Source organism: Chiloscyllium plagiosum, unplaced genomic scaffold (genome assembly GCF_037043375.1).
Source record: "Chiloscyllium plagiosum isolate Xiang-an unplaced genomic scaffold, Cpla_swu_hap1 HiC_scaffold_10, whole genome shotgun sequence".
Classification (NCBI taxonomy): Eukaryota; Metazoa; Chordata; class Chondrichthyes; order Orectolobiformes; family Hemiscylliidae; genus Chiloscyllium; species Chiloscyllium plagiosum.
In genome coordinates, this window is record NW_028270148.1 from 17,605,536 (window position 1) to 17,624,576 (window position 19,041).

The window sequence follows — 19,041 nt, forward strand, 5'->3', positions numbered from 1 at the left end:
CTCAACAGGCCCACAGCATCTGTGGAGAAAGCAACAGAGCCAATGCTTCATTCGGGCATGACTCTTCTTCAAAACATGGTTCTGAGTATCTGTTTCTCTCTCCACAGATACTGCTCGATCGGAGATGCTTCACCACTTCTCCTAATAAAAATCAAACTATGAAAGAAGATAATCAATGGCTTGACAATATTAGACAGCAGTGTTAAAACTCACTTTATGTGAGGTTGTAATCCTGGTTGTTCTTCATAGTCTTCTATAAGAAAGGGAAGATTCTTGGCCCAGTGATCCTTGAAATTTCCAGGAAGGTCAATGTCTATGTTATACTCCGTCACCGGCAGGTCAAGATGTGCATGTAAGTAACGTGAATATTCTAAAAAGGGTTAAGCAACAATGTGCAAAGTGCTTAGAATAGCATCCACATTTACTCAAGAGTATCTAAAATTCCAGTCCATTCATTACTACCGAATGAAGTCGCCAAAATGTTGTAACTAGCTTTGCTGAAATGTTTGAGTGTAAGCCTCAAAATCTGTGTCACCCACACATGGAGCTGAACTGAGGTGATAACCTTGACAGCACATGTTGGTGTTCCAACACACGACAACATGCACACATTGAGGGACTGAACAGCTGCTTGCAGTGGTGAGCTAGCCTATGATTCTATGAATGAGTAGGTTTTCACACAGGGCAAGATGAATTCAGCTGCATCGCTGTATGGAAAAAAGTCAAATAGAAACTAAATATTCATTTTAAGGAGAAAGTGGCAAAAATCAGAGGCAATCACAGCTATGGTGAAACTGGAAGAGGCTCGATAGTTATCGTCCTATTGCTAAGATAAAAGGAAATCCACTAAGGTACCTCTTTTTGACAGCTATCAAACAATCCTCGGAGGGAATTAATGTGCCAATCCTCATACAAAAACAATGATAAAAAGGCAACTGACAGCTATGAAAAAATGGGTGAGGAGAAGGGAATTGACAAAGCGCTTGCAGAAACTATTAAGGAAATAAAGAACCAGAATTGAGAAAAGCAGAAGGGCATAACATTTGCAGTCAAAATTAACATTAGCAGCTTCCCTACACTGAAACCTAATTTATTGTCTGTAACTCAATGTTCAACTTCCAGCAAATAGTGATGGGTGAGGAATATTTGAAAATGAAACTAAAGACAGTTGCTTTTCTGCACAAGATCAGCAGTTCGATAGAGAAACAGTAGTTAAACTGGTTGTCCATAACTTGACTGGTCCCGTTCCTAGAACCTTGTAAATTTTCTTCAGTTGTCAATCAAATTCTCTTTTGAAAGCAAGCATTGAATCTGCCTCCACCACACAGTGATGCTGCATTCCAGATTTTAACTACTTGCTGTGTTAAAAAAAAGTTTTCATGTTATTGCCCACATTGAATAGATTAAACACATTAAATAGATCCCTGTTCATTCTCAAACCTTAAGCCATTGGAAATGTTTCTCTCTATGTACTTTGCCTAGACATCCTCATGAAGTAAATACCTCTATCAAATCTCCTGGCAATCTTCTCCTCTCCAAGTAGAACAGCCCAGCTTCTAGAAGTTCATCATCCCTGGAACCCTGACTTTTTTTGCATCTTCTCTAAAACATTCACACCCTGCCTAAATTGTGATGCCAAGAATTGGACACAATATTCTAATTGAGGCTAAACCAGTGTTTTACAAAAGATTCCTCATGAAGCGCCTTCAATTTATGATGCCCAGGATTTCCTGTTAACCACTTTCTCCATCGGCCCTGCCCCTTCAGCTTTATCGGAGGAGAAAGTGAGGTCTGCAGATGCTGGAGATCATCCCTCTCCCAAGTCCCTCCTCCCTACCTTTTATCTTAGCCTGCTGGACAAACTTTCCCCATTCCTGAAGAAGGGCTTATGCCCGAAATGTCGATTCTCCTGTTCCCTGGATGCTGCCTGACCTGCTGCGCTTTTCCAGCAACACATTATAGCGCATCATCCGCAACCGCAGGAGGTGCAAGACTTGCGCCCACACCTCCCCCCTCACCTCCCTCCAAGGCCCCAAAGGAAACTTCCATATCCGCCACAGATTCACCTGCACCTCCACACATATCATCTATTGCATCCTCTGCACCCGATGTGGCCTCCTCTATATTGGGGAGACAGGCCGGCTACTTGCGGAGCGTTTCAGAGAATACCTCTGGGACACCCGGACCAACCATCCTGTAGCTCAACATTTCAATTCCCCCTCCCACTCCACCAAGGATATGCAGGTCTTTGGACTCCTCCATCGTCAGACCACAACAAAACGATGGTTGGAGGAAGAACGCCTCATCTTCCGGCTAGGAACCCTCCAACCACAAGGGATGAACTCGGATTTCACCAGTTTCCTCATTTCCCCTCCCCCCACCCTGTCTCAGTCAAATCCATCAAATTCAGCACCGCCTTTCTAACCTGAGATCTTCTTCCCGACCTCTCCGCCCCCACCCCAGTCTGACCTATCACCCTCACCTTGACCTCTTTCCACCTATCACATTTCCGACGCCCCTCTCCCAAGTCCCTCCTCCCTACCTTTTATCTTAGCCTGCTGGACAAACTTTCCCCATTCTTGAAGAAGGGCTTATGCCCGAAACGTCGATTCTCCTGTTCCCTGGATGCTGCCTGACCTGCTGCGCTTTTCCAGCAACACATTTCCAGCCTTCAGCTTTATCCCCATATTACAACTTTTCCTTCTTTTTCACAAACTTTAACTTTCTAGCAAGTCTGATGCATGGAATTTCAACAAATTTCTTCAGGACATAGAACATATAGAACATAGAACATTACAGCGCAGTACAGGCCCTTTGGCCCTCGATGTTGCGCCGCCCTGTCATACTAATCTGAAGCCCATCCCACCTACACTATTCCATGTATGTCCATATGCCTGTTCAATGACGACTTAAATGCACTTAAACTTGGCGAATCTACTACCGTTGCAGGCAAAGCATTCCATACCCTTACTACTCTCTAAGTAAAGAAACTACCTCTGACATCTGTCTTATACCTATCTCCCCTCACTTTAAAGTTGTGTCCCCTCGTGTTTGCTGTCACCATACTTGGAAAAAGGCTCTCCCTGTCCACCCTATCCAACCCTCTGATTATCTTGTATGTCTCCATTAAGTCACCTCTCAACCTTCTTCTCTCTAACGAGAACAGCCTCAAGGCCCTCAGCCTTTCCTTGTAAGACATTCCTTCCATACCCGGCAACATCCTAGTAAATTTCCTCTGCACCCTTTCCAAAGCTTCCACACCCTTCTTATAATGCGGTGACCAGAACTGTACACAATACTCCAAGTGTGGCTGTACCAGAGCTTTGTACAGCTGCAGCATAAACTCCTGGCTCCGGAACTCAATCCCTCTATTAACAAAGGCCAAAACACTATGCCTTCTTAACAACCCTGTCAATCTGGGTGACAACTTTCAGGGACCTGTGTACATGGACACCGAGATCTCTCTGCTCATCTGCACTCCCAAGAATCTTACCATTAGCCCAGTATTTTGCATTCCGATTACTCCATCCAAAGTGTATCACCTCACACTTGTCCACATTAAACTCCATTTGCCACCTCTCAGCCCAGCTCTGCATCCTATGTCTATCTGCAACCTACTACATCCTTCCCTTACTAACCCACCCTTCTAAGCCCTCATCCAAGTCATTTATAAAAGTGACGAACAGTAGTGGACCCAACACTGACCCTTGTGGTACGCCGCTAGTAACTGGACACCAAGATGAACATGTTCCATCAACTACAACTCTCTGTTTTCTTTCAACAAGCCAATTACTGATCCAAACTGCTATGTCTCCCACAATCCCATTCACATATACCACATCAACCCTATTATCTCATCAAATAATCAAGTTAGTTAAACTCAACTGGTTTGTCTTAATCAGTTTTTGTTGTTTTTCCTTCATTAATCCACAGTTGGTCCCCAAGGAATTGTCAATATTGCCTTTGGTTATCCTTTCCTTACCTTTGAGGTTAAATTGACTGTTCTATAGTTGCTGGGTTTATCCTTTTACTATTTGCTTAATGAAGGTGTGAGCGTTTGCTAATCTCCTAGCCCTCAATTCTACTGCCATTTCTAAGAAGAATCAGAGGATTACAGACAGTGCCTCTTCAATTTCCATCGCCACTTCCCTCTGTATCAAGGTACGATTACATAACAACTTTGTATCCTGCCAGCCTTTCAAATACTAACTCGACCAATGTTTAGCCCATGTACTATCTCCTCCTTCACTATGACTTTGGCAATATCTTCTGCCTTGGTAAAGTATTCATCTTACCCTCATCCATTTGTAGATCAATCTTCTGATCCCTAATCAGCTGCACCCCTCCTCTTAAAATATTTTACTCTTCAATTGCCTATAGAAGACTTCTGGAATTTTTTTTAAGAAAAACTTTGCTCATGGAATGTAGGCCAGCACTTGTTATCCATCTCTCCTTGCAGAGGGGGCAGTTAGGAGTCAACCACATTAGGATCATATGTCATCCAGACTCCAATTATGATAGATCTCCTTCTCCAAAAGGATATTAGTGAATCTAATAGATTTGTACTGCAATCAAGTGGTTAGACAGTCATCATTAAGCTAGTTTTAATTCCAGATTTTTCATCAAATCGAATTTCACTATCTTCCATGGTGGGATTCAAACTCGTCCCTCGAACATTAGCCTCAAGTTCTAGATTATTACATTACCACCATTCTACATTACCACCACACCTCAAATCAATATCAGCTACCAGCTCCTTCTCATTTTCCTGCTGTCACTTACTTTCTTTCTCATTTTCTCCCCAAAGTATCTAAATGTAATTGAGAACCAGGTTAAATAATCAACCAGTCATCTGCAATAAGAGCCCTTTATCGGTACCTTACTCTCCATTTCTTTCATCGACACTTTGGTGCTTTCACAATTGTCTGAAAGTTCAAAAAAATGTTACATGCCTATTTAAGAATTGAATTAGTGCTTTTCTTTAAGGCATACAAAGCTTCAGTAATTTGAATTATAATATATTTCCTAAGAACATTGTAACAAGCAAATTTTATAATGAAGAAGTGTCATAACATTTAATGAATACAATGGATTGATGGTTAAGCTACATTTCAAATGATTTACTTAGAATGAAAGATCTGTTCAGTATTCCCAATATGGTGGGAGAAATACATTCAAAATATCCGCAAGTACTTGTCAAAAAATATATCAGGAAAATTAGACTTAAAGCATAACAGAGCGCAACTCACCTCTGAGGTATTTCACTTTGAGAAACTCCGGACTTGCTTTCTGACCTGGAAGTGGGTCATTCAACATCACTTTAGTCTGAGCTTTAATTCCCTCATAAAACTGGCCCATAGCAACGTGGCCCAGGCCTCTCATGTACTGGCAAACCTCATTGTATGGTTCCAACTGCAGGCACCCCTACATTTTTTTTGACAAAAGGAAGCAAGCACATTTACGGAGTTAGTTTCTCAAACTTCACAAATTCTGTGGTAGTATTTGCAGAAATAGATATTTAAACAATATTAAACTGATCCCTAGTTCTTTCTCAGTACTTACACAAATAAGTAGCAGCATTGAGAACAGTGATAAATTGGTAAATATGCAGAGGTGACATTAAAACCGAAGTCCTTCACTAAGAAGTTTGCAACACATGGCAAATTCAAGGCGTAAAGTAACAGTCATCCCCAGAGTGTATTTTTCAGTGAACATAATGTGCTTTCTAGAAGACTATAAAGGATAAGATTGTGCTGCAATTGGTCCAAAACAATGAGTGGGCACCTAAACATGCAGGCTGATCGAGTTCCAATATACATCAGTGAAGAAGCAAATTTGAGAAGGTCAATGGATGCAGTAGGTTGAAAAGCAGAAGGATGAACTGTAAGGAAAAGAAAATTAACCATTTTAAAAAACAAAATTTTTATAAAGACAAAAAAGCAGTTGAAAGAGAGAGGACTGATTATAGACAATATGCTGGAATATGCATAAGACAAGAGGTAGATATGATGACACTATGGCTTTAAGAGGTGCATTTTGTTCTGGCTTTTTTTTAAACTGAAGGTTGAAGCAGAGGTGATGAGCAGAATTCTCCAAAGCCAATAAAGAAAACAGCTTGGGAGGCCTTGGGTTTTTTTTTAAAAAGTTGGAACAACAGAAGTGGCCTGAATAGGTGGCGTGAAACTCCCACAGAAGCAAATTTCTTTTAAATTTTAGTCTTCAGCAGTTGCTGGTGTCTTGATGTGGAAGCTCTTATTCCTTTCTCTGTTACAGCTAAAAGCTGGAGATGTCTTCCTGCTGCTAGAATTGCATGTGAGATAATATATTTTACTGAATTTGTCTTTGCCAAGAGTGCGTTTAAGGGATGTTACTATATTCGAACAATTAATAAGCGGTGTATTATTTTGTGAAACATTGATAGTTATAGCCGTCATAGTTAAGCCAATTATTTTATTTTTATTTTGTTTATATTTTAACTGTAGTGTAAAAACAAAGTGTGTATCACTTAAAAGCTGAATAGTTTGACTAATCGAATTGTATCTCGAAGGCAAAGCCTTACACATAACTTTAAAATAAGGAAAAGTTAGGGTCTAAATCATCTTAACATATTTTGAGGGGATTTCATCTGGTCCATAACAATAGGTAGCAGTGAACTAAATCAATTAAAAATAGTACAAATCAATAAGATAGATGGAGACAAATTAGGATTTTAGCAGCAAAACCAACAAATCCAATGGGAGATATCTGAAGACATGAGTGGGATCACATGCACACATAAATGACGGAGCTAGCCTTGGCAAATACTTCAAGGTGTGCGTGTGTGCGCGTCCCTAATTGCTAAGAACTGTGTGTTTTGCTACATTCTTGAATTGTTGGCTATGTGGTTTACATTGACCCTGGTATTGCTCAGAAGAGAATTTCATAATTTTGACTCGGAGAGTAAAGAAATGACAGAGGAGGAAAACGTGCTGTGGTAGTGTTCACATGCATATATTACCCTCATTCATCTTGGTTATAAAGGTCGTGAATGTAGGCAGTGTTACCAAAGGACCCTTGCCAATTGTAGATGTTACACACTGCTGCTCCTGTGCTTCAGGAGTGAAAGATGTTAAGATTATCAATGTGATGCCACCGGACAGACTGCTTTGCCCTGGAGGGCGTCAAACTTTTTTTTTGTGTTGTTGGAGATTCACTTATCCAGGCAATGGAAGACCATTCCATCACATGCATGCCTTGCAGGTGGACAGACTCTGGGGAGTCAAGAGCCTAGTTACTTGCTCTGAATTCCCAACCTCCTATATGCTTTTATAGGTGGAGTAATTATACAGCTGCTCTGGTTGTTTCTGATCACTGGTAGTTCCCATCAAGTTGAAAGTGGGCAATTCAGAAATAGCAATGCTATTCACTGTTATGTGGACATGATTAGGGCCTCTCTTGATGCAAGTTCTGTCTGGCACTTGTGCAGCCACTGTAGAGAACAACATACTGCAATCATTAGATGCTGAAATGGTATGAAATCAATGTTATTAATAAGGAGATTAGGAGTGTTTGAAAGAACAGTAGATATACAGTAGATTTAAAATATACAGCAATTCTTAGAAGAGAAGACACTTCACCCGTGCTTCATACATAAACCAGATAGAGTATTACAGTCAGAAGATGTAACAGCATTCATGGTTCAAGAGATTCAAAGAAAGCTGAAATATGCAGTGTAAGCAACTGGTTAGACACATGAAATACCTGCAGTGGAATGAGAGGTTCCAGATTTGAAGCAGCATGGTTTTGGAGCAGCTTACTGAAATGGGAGTTGACAAACATAGAAACTGATACAATGATTAACAGAGTTGAGACCGTAACACTGGAAGCAGCAGGGTACACTGCTAAACTTCACACCAACAATCCTGGAGTCAAGCTATTTTCAGTGACTTGTGGTAGGGATGTTTGAGGAGAAAGTGAGGTCTGCAGATGCTGGAGATCAGATCTGGAAATGTGTTGCTGGAAAAGCGCAGCAGGTCAGGCAGCATCCAGGGAACAGGAGAATCGACGTTTCGGGCATAAGCCCTGAAGAAGGGCTTATGCCCGAAACGTCGATTCTCCTGTTCCCTGGATGCTGCCTGACCTGCTGCGCTTTTCCAGCAATACATTTCCAGCTGTGGTAGGGATGTGAACTGACAACTCCACTAGCTGGACTATTAGGAAGGGGAGAGTGAGGGTTAAAACCATAGTGATGCACAACAATCTGATAGTTTAACAGGGAAGTAAGGGACCTTTTCTTTGATATTGAATGATATAGCGAGACTGTGTGTTGAATGTCTGGGTTAATGCAATGTTAGTCGCAATTTGACAGCAAACTTTCAAAGATATGGATATTTAAGCATATTTAAAATGTACCAAGGGATCTAAACTCTCAAAGTATGATGCTTTAAGTCTCATTAAAAGCCTTTTGTTTAAATCAATCTGCAGTAAATACCCTGGACCAAGGCAACAGAATGTCCTTGTGGCTCAGACCATCAAAATAAAATGAAATACTTTGATTCTCAAAGATAGACTAGTCAAAAAACATCACAGTGGCACGGTGGTTCAGTGATTAGCACTGCTGCCTCACAGCACCAGGGACCGGGGTTCAATTCCAGCCTTGGGTGACTGTCTGCGTGGGTTTCCTCTGGATACTCCAGTTTCCTCTCAGTCCAAAGATGTGCAGGTCAGGTGAATTGGCCATGCTAAATTGCCCATAGTGTCAGTCGCATTAGTCACAGGAGAAATGGGTACGAGTGGGTTACTCTTCGGAGGGTTGGTGTGGACTTGTTGGGCCGAAGGACTTATTTACACTCTACAGGGAATCTAATCTAATCTACACATTAAAAAAGGCAGTCAGGTCTGTGGTGGAATCTTTTCAGTGATTTAGGCAACAAATGCAAGTTAAGCTCAGTATCTGGCATTATCTGAATCCCAAGATGAGAGATTTGTAACTAACAAGGAAGCATCATCACATCTCTTTCTGCTAATTTCAAGACTCCCATTTTTTGCTGACACCTTGGACATGTTGAGGAAAACTGGATGCCAGACACAACATCACATTTTTCACATTAATGATATCGGGAAAAGGCATTTTGGTCAAATGGCTACAACAGTTCTCTAAATTATGATGAAATATGTTTAAATTTATGCACATACATAGGCTTGTTGGGACTAGCTAGCTCTTTATTATGAATTAGAAAAAAAAACTAGATGTATGCCAACTTTTCGGTCAATTTTTTTGTTTACAAGGCAATTATGGTTTTGACTGCTCTGTTGTCAAATGCCAATGTAAGCTCACACCTACATTAAAATAGGAAAAGAAAAACAAATCACAAAAAATTCCGGTTGGTTCATAAATATTAACAGCAGCATTGATACACGAGAGAAAGTCAAATACCTTCCAATTTCTCCAACCCTGAGTAAATGTCAAAAAGTACATCAGCATGGTGGCACAGTGGTTAGCACTGCCATCTCACAGCACCAGGGACTCAGGTTCAATTCCAGACATGAGCAACCATCTGTGTCGAGTTTGTATGTTCTCCCCAGTGGGTTTTCCGGACATGGTCTTGTTTCCTCCCACAGTCCAAAGATGTGCAGGTTTTGTCGGTTGGCCATGCTAAAAATTACTTTGTAATGCCCAAGAATGTGCAGGTTAAGTGTATTAGCCATGGTAAATGGGATGAGGTGCAGATCTGGCTGGAATGCTCGACAAAGGATCATTGCAGACTCAATAGGCTAACTGGCTTTTTTCTGCACTGTAGGAATTATATGACTGAGTGGGAGAAATGAATCTGAAAAACCTTTTAATATCAATTGGAAAACCTCTAGGAATATCACATACCTTAAAGTCAGTCAAAGCATCCTGGACACTGCCATGATGATAAAGCATCATTCCTCTCAACTGAAGGGACTGAATGTGGTTCTGATTCAATATTAAGGCCTTTTGGAAACTTTCCATAGCTGCTTCAAAGTCACCCAATTCTCTGTAGAAAAATACAGTATCACAATAGAATGCATCAGCCTCACATGCCAACTTTTCCCCACAATTAACACTAGTAAACTTGCCCATCATGAATAAATAATGTCAATTAAGACAGTTTTCCAATTATATTAAGCAGCATTTGTTAATACAAATTAAGGAGTTTGGAGAAAGACAAACACTGAAGGTTAAATCAGGGATCATGCTATCTGAATAATGCAGAGGAGAAGTGTTTACCATCTTCATGCTGGCTTTAGTTGAATTCCAAATGGTACTGAAGTTTAAAACAATCCCTTCTCAAATACATTCTGAATTCTTAATGGCAAGTCAACTATTAGATAAAAGCACAGGCTGGTGGCTAGCAAGCAACAAGGAGCTAATAGTATACCTCTTACTTTACTATGCCTGCATCACTCAATGGACACTGTATGAATGTCACCAGAACATTCTAATAATTCTTCAGAGTGTATTAGGCTGAAATAGAGTCCCATTCATAGCCAGCTTGGAAAATTGTCAAGTTCACTCGCATGCTCAACATCAATCAATCTTTACTTATCTTCCTTCAGTTTTAACGGTGTCTGCTAAATCCTCATTCAACAGTGTCTCAAGATTGCAGAACAAATTTTCAAGTCCAATGTGCCAGGAAAAGAGAAAAATAGTTGGACTAACAAAGCAGCTATGTGCTCAAGCTGAACTGTGGTCTCAGCTTGTACCAAACGTTCCATAAAAATGGACACACCTCTCATTCCCTACTTGCAAAGGGAGCAGAAAATATTGCAAACAATCATGAGAGAACTACAAATTTTACTAATTACCACGTTAGTCAAAACTGAGTAAAGTGTTCTTTTATCCAGAATACAAAAGTATTTCATTGACTTAATCTAGGCCAGACTTGCTCGAAGGAAAAACATTCAAATCTGACACATTCTAACCCAAAGAATGAATGTGAAGGATATCATATGTGGAGCTTAGATGTTCACTTTGAACATGTGCGTGGAAGAGTTGTATTTATGTAGATCACGAAAATAATAATTTGAAGGTTGAATTATTTCAGTTTGGTAAGAAAACTGCAAGTACAGCGAGAAATGATCCCCCTGTCAAGTAGAGAGTCAAAAACCACAAGACATGGGAACAGTGGTTATGTTGTCACAGTTGAATCCAGTGCGGTGGGTTAATGATCCTGTGACATGTATTCAAATCTCAGCAGACAATTTGGTTAATGGATGAAAAAGGTGGTGGTGTCCGTGTGACTACCAGATTGTCACAGCATCCAATAGTTCACTAACATCTCGGGGGAGTGAAATCTGCTGTCCTGACCCAATCTAGCCCATTTGACTTCTGACATATAACCATATGGTTGATTCATAACTGCCGTGTGAAATGGGTAGGCAAGCCACTCCATTGTCAAAAAGTCTCATCACTGCCTGTGAGAGGACTGTTCGGGAAGGGCAATAAATGCCAACCTTTGACAGTAAAAGCTACTGCTTGAACGTATGAAGTAAAACACAAACTGGACACAAATGAGTAAATGAGTAAGTAGGGCAAAAAAAAAATGCAGATTGATTTTTTCGAAAAATGTTGAAGATCTTAGACTTTGCACTCTTGAAAAATTAGCTCAGAAATGCCGATGGCCCTGCTCCAGCTAAAGCAATTTTCTGTAATATCATCGAAGAGTCAGTGGAGGAGTAAGCTAGTCTAACAATCCTACCAGCAGATCAAATTACAGAAGTCTTTTGTTGTTAGTCCGTACCCTCATATTTGTTCCAATTTAGTGAATAAAAATAAACTAAGAACTGAATTAAAAGCACTTTATTAGTCCGCCTTCCCACCAAAACTAAAACTAAACAAACCTGTAGGCTTGGCCCAGACTTCTATAAGCATCCGTAAAATCTGTTTTGAGTTTAATGGCATCTTTAAATGTATCAATTGCTTCCTACAAGAGCAAAGAACAAAAACAAGATTTATTTTACAAACTAATCACATGAAACAAATACAACGTGCCTATTTTACAGCAGAATTTTCTCTAAATCGTTATTTAGATCAATCAATTAGCTGATCACAAACCGCAAGTAATTGATACTACAAGAACAGGATATATTTTAATATAGAATCGAGTGTGATGCTGGAAAAGCACAGCAGTATCCGAGGAGCAGGAGAATCGAGGTTTACTGCATAAGCCCTTCATCATTACTGACGTGCTGCTGTGCTTTTCCAGCACCACGCTCTCGACTCTGATCTCCAACATTTGCAGTCCTCACTTTCTTCTATATTTTAATATACCAAAAGCAACACTGTGGCCCAGAATACTGAGCCTCAACACACTGTAGCGTAAATTAGTAAAATGTCAATCCTAAATGTCAACTCCCTCTGTCAATCATAGGAATTGCATGGAGCTGAAGGAGACGGTTGGAGAAATGCTCTAAGAATTGCCTTAAACGTAGCCTCCAGATGCAGTCAATGGTTGAATTCTAAGAAAGGAAAGAGCTAATGCTCATTAAACCAGAAAGGATCAATACAACAAATGTGCTGCACCAGGTACTGAGGCTTCATCTTAAGTTCACTTACAAGCAACCTTTGTGAGCTATGGAGTAAACAAGGAACTTTATCCCCAAGTATTAACATTTCAATACTAAAAGGCTATTTACATAATCCTTGTGGTAAATTTTCTTGTGGTCTTGGTAGAGAAGCTGTGGAAGTATTGCATCAAAAATGCATGAAATAGCATTTCTGCAAAATCAGTAAATATATATATATTTACGAAATAATGGCTCCAGAAAATAAAATTATATAACTTTAATTTCCAGATACTGTCACATTACAGATGAACCTCGATTATCCGGCTTTCGAGTACCCAAATATTGGATTATCCAGCAAGATCACAAGGTCTCAATGCTTGGCTAAACTACGTTTGCTGGCATTCGATTATCCGGAATTTAATTTACCAAACGAAATACTTCCCACTCACGTCCTTTGGACAGTCGAGGTTCCTCTGTACTTAGATATACAGTTCCTTCAAAATCTGCAAGGGAGATTAAATTTAAATCAGCTTGAGGGGGAAACAAAACAATGCAGGACAATGAATTGATCCAGCAGTTAAGACTCCGGAAGGACAGACAACAACTTTTATAGATGGAAGTTTATCACTCTTGCATCCCAGTAGGTCAATTCTGTTCTCCAGAGAACAGCTCACAAGTTGTGGAAATACTGCTACCTAATAATTTAAATGACTTGTCAGCTATCTAAAAGGTATAATTATAAGTGAATAACTCAGCAGCAGGTGTAATTCTGGATTTCTCAAACACATAAAATTGATGGATTTGGTTTAATATCCTTATTCTAACATAATACACTTACCTTCAGCATACCTCTGTGATAGAAGGTTAAACCTTTGTACAGCATTGCAATTGGTTGATATTTCTTCATTTCTAAAGACAACTGGAAATCTTCATGTGCTGCTGCATAATCCTGGATGATATAATTACACAAAAGCTAGAAATCTACTTAAAACTTAGAAATAAAACCAAAGTATTTTTAAAAAAAACGTGGTAACATAACTATTCTTCCAAGTTGATTATCCAAACATATCAAATACTAATTTCCTTAATTACAGAGTTTAGTGTGATGGAGTGCACATTGTAGATCAGTCGTGCCTTCGATAAGAGCAGGTGCCATATGGAAAGGGAAAAAGGAAAAATATCAAGTTGCCCTAGGACCTATTTATGTCAATAAAAACACCAATTCTTTCAATACATTCTCTTAAATGCACAAAAATACAAAACAGGGGGAGAATAGACCACTTGGCCACTTAAGCCTGCTCGATCATTCAACAAGATCATGGCTGATCTGTTTGTGCCTTGCATTCCATATTCCAATCTACATCAGATCTGATAACATCAGATTCCCCTTCCTAAGATTACCAACCTTGCCCTGAAGAGGATCAGAGACCCCTGCTTCCACTACTTGCTAAGGCAAGGAGTTCTTAACCCTGAGGAAACATATTCTCCCAAAATTCTGTCATAAAACAGCAACCACTAATTTTAAAACAATATCCTTTGGTTCTGGACTTACAAACAAAAGGTAACATCCCTCCCATGTCCACCTTGTCAGAACTATTCAGAATCCTCTACACCAGTTAAGTCATCCCTCACTTTAAACTCCAGTGGAAACAAGCCCAGCATATCAAACCTGTCCTCATGAGACAACCCACTCATTCCAGATATCAAGTAAAAGCTCCTCTAAGGACTTGATGGGATGCATCCTAGGAGATTAAAAGAAGGAGCTTCAGAGATAGTGGATGCACTGAATCCATAGATTCTGGAAAAGTTCCAGATTAGAAAACTGCCAACTTAACACCTTTATGTAAAAAAAAAAGGAAAGGAGATAAAAAAATGTTCTCAAATCAACCTCGTTAGAGATGTTATTACACACCTCTGGAGCAGGTGGGATTGAAACTGGGCCTGCCAGTTAGCTCAATGTCTGCTATTGAGAAATGTTAAGAGTACATTATAAAGGATGAGAATTCTTTGAGGAAGTGACAGATAGCTAAAGGGGCAGCAGATGTAAAATATTTATATTTTCAGATGTTTGAAAAGGTATCACGTGTTAGGTTACTTATTAAGCTAAGAGCCCATGGTGTTGAAAATAGTACATTAACATAAATAGAGGATCGGCTAATTATCACAGGATAGAGAACAGAGATAAGGGGTCATGTTCAGGATGCAACCTATAATGAATGAAGGGTTATAGGGATTAGTGCTGAGCCACAATTACAATATATATTAGTCACCTGGATGACAAAGTAAATGTACAATAGTCAAGTGTATGGAAGTCAAAAATAGTTGCGAAGTCAGGTACTCAACCATCTACAGAGGGATATAAACAAATTAAGCAAATGAGCCAAAAAAAAGGCAGATAGAATAGAATGTGGGAAAGTGATAGATAATGCAATTTGGCAGGAAGAATAGAGAACCTGATTATTATTGAAATGGAGAAAGACTTCAGAAAACAACAGCAAACAGGATTTGGGAGTCCTCATGCATAAAGCACAAAAAGCTAGCATACATGTTCAGAGGGTGATCGAGAAGTCAAATATTTTTATTTCAAACGGAATGAAGTGTAAACATTGGAACATCTTCCTTGAACTAGTGAGATTCAGCTGGAATACTATGAACATTTATGGGCCCTTTTATAAGGAAAGATACAGACCAGCATTGAAGACAGTCTAGAAAAAGTTCAGTAGGTTGAAATCAGGTATGGAGGGATTGCCTTATGAGGGGAAATGGAGTAGACTGGACTTATACTGCTTGGAGTTCAGAAAAAGGAAAGGCAACCTAATGAAATGTGCAAGTTGCTTAGGGGACTTGACAGGATCAATGCTGAAAGGTTGTTTCCCCTTCTGGGAAGGTCGAGGGTCAAAGGGCATAATCTCAGAATAAGACACCATCCATTTAAAATACAGATGAGGAGGAATATCTTGGAGAGTAGTGAATTTGTGGAATTCTTTACACAGTGACTCAGCCTCTACAGACCTAAGTACATTCAAGGCTGATTTCTAATCAGTGTGGTGCTGGAAAAGCACAACTGGGCAGGCAGCATTCGAGGAGCAGGAGAGTCTACCTTCATCAGGCTTCTGCCTGAAACGTCGATTCTCCTGCTCCTCGAATGCTGCCTGACCAGTTGTGCTTTTCCAGCATCACACTCTTCAACTCTGATCTCCAGCATCCTCAGTCTTCGCTTTATCCTAGATTTCAAATCAGTAAGGGAATCAAGTATTAAGGAGAAAAGCTCGAAAAGTGGATTCCTGAGTGATCAAATCAGCCATGATCTCAAACAGTGGAGCAGATTCAATGGGCTGAATTGGCTTGCTCCTGCTATGTCTTATGGTCTAAGACATTTACATCCTCCAGTAATAAAGTGTACTCACTCACATACAAATTTCTCTCTCCACTCCCTTTCACAAGGACGTTAAATCATTTATGAGTTATAGTTACACTTTTACTAGTTGTGATTCAGTATTTCATCAAGTATCAACCTAGACTGTGTTTTTCTGGTTTTATTTTTATAGGAAGCTGATGTATAGCCATGCACTTTTCGTCACAATGTTTGGATGGTGATAACAAGTGCATATCTGACCAACTTCCCATTCACAAAAGGCACTACACCAAATTGTAACAAGCCCACTACCTTTTCAGCTAAGAGCAGTTAATTTAGCACAGATCCATGATCAGATGTGGGGACACCAGCTCTATGTGATTTACTGATTCATTGCTTGAATCAGCTGATTCACCCAGTAGGCTTGTCTATGGATCTGCTAAATGTTTCAGCAAGCGTATAAAAAATTGTCTGCCTCAAGAGTTTGGCTTTAATGTGTCTCGTCAACTATCATTTATGCTCATCACTTCACAGAATCAAACAATAATCGGGTTTTACCCTTTCTAAATGCTCCAACATCTAATTTATTTTCATGAGCTCCCTTTCTGCTTGACTGCAGGTTTAAACCTTCATTTTAGCTACAATTGTTGAAATATAACCTTGTGATGTAACAAACACTCCTTACAAAATTCAGTTTTTATGGCTGGGTTCTTAGGTTGTTACTGTAATACAATAATTACTGCTAACAACAGCAAGCATCATTATTTATGCACATACCTCAGATATGAAGTGAAGGGTGCCTCGATGTCTGTACAGACGTGCTGTTGGGCGCAACTGAATGGCCCTGCTGAGATCGTTCAAAGCTTCACTGATTCGACCCAGGGGAGACAGAATCTGCCAAATTAGAAAACAGGGATACCAGTATCATAATATGCACATAAACCACCCTAATTGCTTTCCATGACAACAAGCATGTCAGAACTATAATTAAGACAATGAACCAAAACAAATCTTACCTCTGCTCTCTGCTCAAATACCTCAGGTGCATTTGGTTCTAAGGTTATAACTCTGTTGAGCTCAAAGAGTGCAAGTTCAGCATTTTTGATATCCTGAAATACAAATTTGACCTTGAATACAAGTGAGTTAACACAGATTAATATAATGTATGTAATTTTGCTTGAAAGAATAAATCAGTTACTTAGTGCTTGAAAGGCACAAGTCTTAATGACGGAAAAAGCAAAGGGACCAGAGTACAAATATACCAAATATACCAAAGTAATGCTAAAGATAAGCAAGTACTAAGTTTCATTTTTAGAGGGATAATAAAGTAATGAATGTCTGCTAAACATGTATCAAACTTCGGTTCAACCACGTTTAAAGAGTTCTGCAGAGTGAACTAAATAGAGGTCATTAAAATACTGAACAGATCTAACAGCGTTGGTTCAGACAGAGTGTCTCCTCCTTTGGGGAAAAGCATAATTTGAGGTCATCGATAGGAGGTAATCACCAACAAATCCAAAAGGGAAACCGTAAAGAAGTTCTTTCTTCCAAGAGTGGTGACAACTTGGAACTCACTACCATCGAATGTGATTGAAGTGAATAATGTAAAAGCTTTTAAGGAGAAACAAGCCAGGCATATGAAGAAGAAGCGAATAGATGGTGTCGACGATGATTTAGTCTAGGAAAGATAAGAGGATGCCCAGGTGAAGTATAACAGAAACATCAGCATGAATAGGTTGGGTCATATATCAAATTCCAGTCATGTAATTTTGGTCAGTAATTTCCTCTCTTGTATGCTTACATTTCTGAAATCATCTTAGGAGATGGTGGCCAATCATTAACAAACAAGTGGTATAAATAGCTTAAGTTTATAACACTTTACCAACAGATCAACCTACTGGGCTTGCATAAAACTCATTCACAACTTCTAAAAAAGATTAAATCTTGCAATAAGTTCATAGAAATATCGCAAATTCTCACAAATCATACCTCAGACTTTAATCTGAATTGAATACTGACCTGTAGACCCTTCTTTCCATATGCTATTCCCCTTCCGTAGATAGCACCTACTAGTTCTGGGTTTCCCTATTCTCAGGCATCAAAATAAAGGAAAGACAAGTATTATGAATGTAGTTATGTCAAACAAATGTGTATCTGTACAGTGCTACACCTGTTGTACCATTATGACTCACTATATTTTCACAGTGTTATACCACAAATGGTATATTTAAAGTGAATATATATATTCACTTGTACTGTCAGAGAGAAACATTCAATGCCTATGCCCTAATTTTCCAAAATCAGGTTTAAAAAAAAATACGGAATATGTGCGAAATTCATATGATGTTCAATATTGGCTCAGCAGCAAATATTCTATTACTCAGTCCCCACATGTTAAGAATCTAATTCACAAGCAAGACTTATGGAGAAAAAAATGGCACATAAATACACATGCAGGACTAAAACGAGACTTTACAGTTTTGTTGTAGTTTTGGTAAAATGTACATACCTGTAGCAGTACTGAAAAGTGTTTAATTGCTTCATCGTACAAGTTGTTTCCAATTAAGGCATAGCCAAATGCTGAGAAATAAATATGAACTTAATTAAATATGCATTAACTTAAAAATGAATCATAATCTGAGGGATGTTGCAGTTCATTTCCAAAGAAATGAAGGGGATGCAGTACGTGTAACATGTGAATTTCCAGAAAGTTTTTGATATGGTATCTTACACTAAGATAAGAGCCCAGATGTTGGAGATAGTAAATTAGCATGGATCGAGGATTGGCTACCTAACAGAAGACAGACAGTTGAGGTAAGTGGGTATTTTCAAGAGGGCAACCTATAATTAGTGGAAGCATCAGTGTCGGGGCCCCAGTTATTTCTACTATATATTAGTGAGCCAGGTTTGCAGTTGACATAAAACTAGATGGGAAGGTAAATGCTGAGGATGACTGACATGGTTAAGTGAATGGGCAAAATCTTGGCAGGTGAAATATAATGTTGTAAAATGTGAGGTTATGCTTTATGGCAGGAAGAATAGAGTTGTCAATATTATTTAAATCAAGAAAGACAACAGAAAGCTACAGCAGAGGAGGATTTGGGATACCTTTTACATAAATCACAAAAGAATTAGCATCTGACTTCAGCAGATAAAAGGGAAGGCCAATGGAC

General features: G+C 39.3%; 1 protein-coding gene across 6 annotated transcripts in view; it reads right to left on the reverse strand.

Annotated features, from left to right (window-relative positions):
* The window catches only part of ttc13 (tetratricopeptide repeat domain 13), a 66,350-nt gene that overhangs the window by 26,735 nt on the left and 20,574 nt on the right, over positions 1-19,041 (reverse strand). For all 6 annotated transcript variants that reach the window (XR_015758356.1, XM_087991163.1, XM_087991162.1 and 3 more), the window contains 9 exons: positions 18,378-18,448; positions 17,888-17,953; positions 16,885-16,977; positions 16,646-16,762; positions 13,352-13,462; positions 11,848-11,930; positions 9,860-10,001; positions 5,250-5,424; positions 214-370 (listed from right to left, as the gene is read on the reverse strand). Coding sequence is in view for 5 of the 6 variants with exons in the window: in XM_087991163.1 (XP_087847289.1) it covers positions 214-370; positions 5,250-5,424; positions 9,860-10,001; positions 11,848-11,930; positions 13,352-13,462; positions 16,646-16,762; positions 16,885-16,977; positions 17,888-17,953; positions 18,378-18,448 (1,015 nt within the window). In the remaining variant the exon portion in view is untranslated. The remainder of the gene's footprint in view (positions 1-213; positions 371-5,249; positions 5,425-9,859; positions 10,002-11,847; positions 11,931-13,351; positions 13,463-16,645; positions 16,763-16,884; positions 16,978-17,887; positions 17,954-18,377; positions 18,449-19,041) is intronic.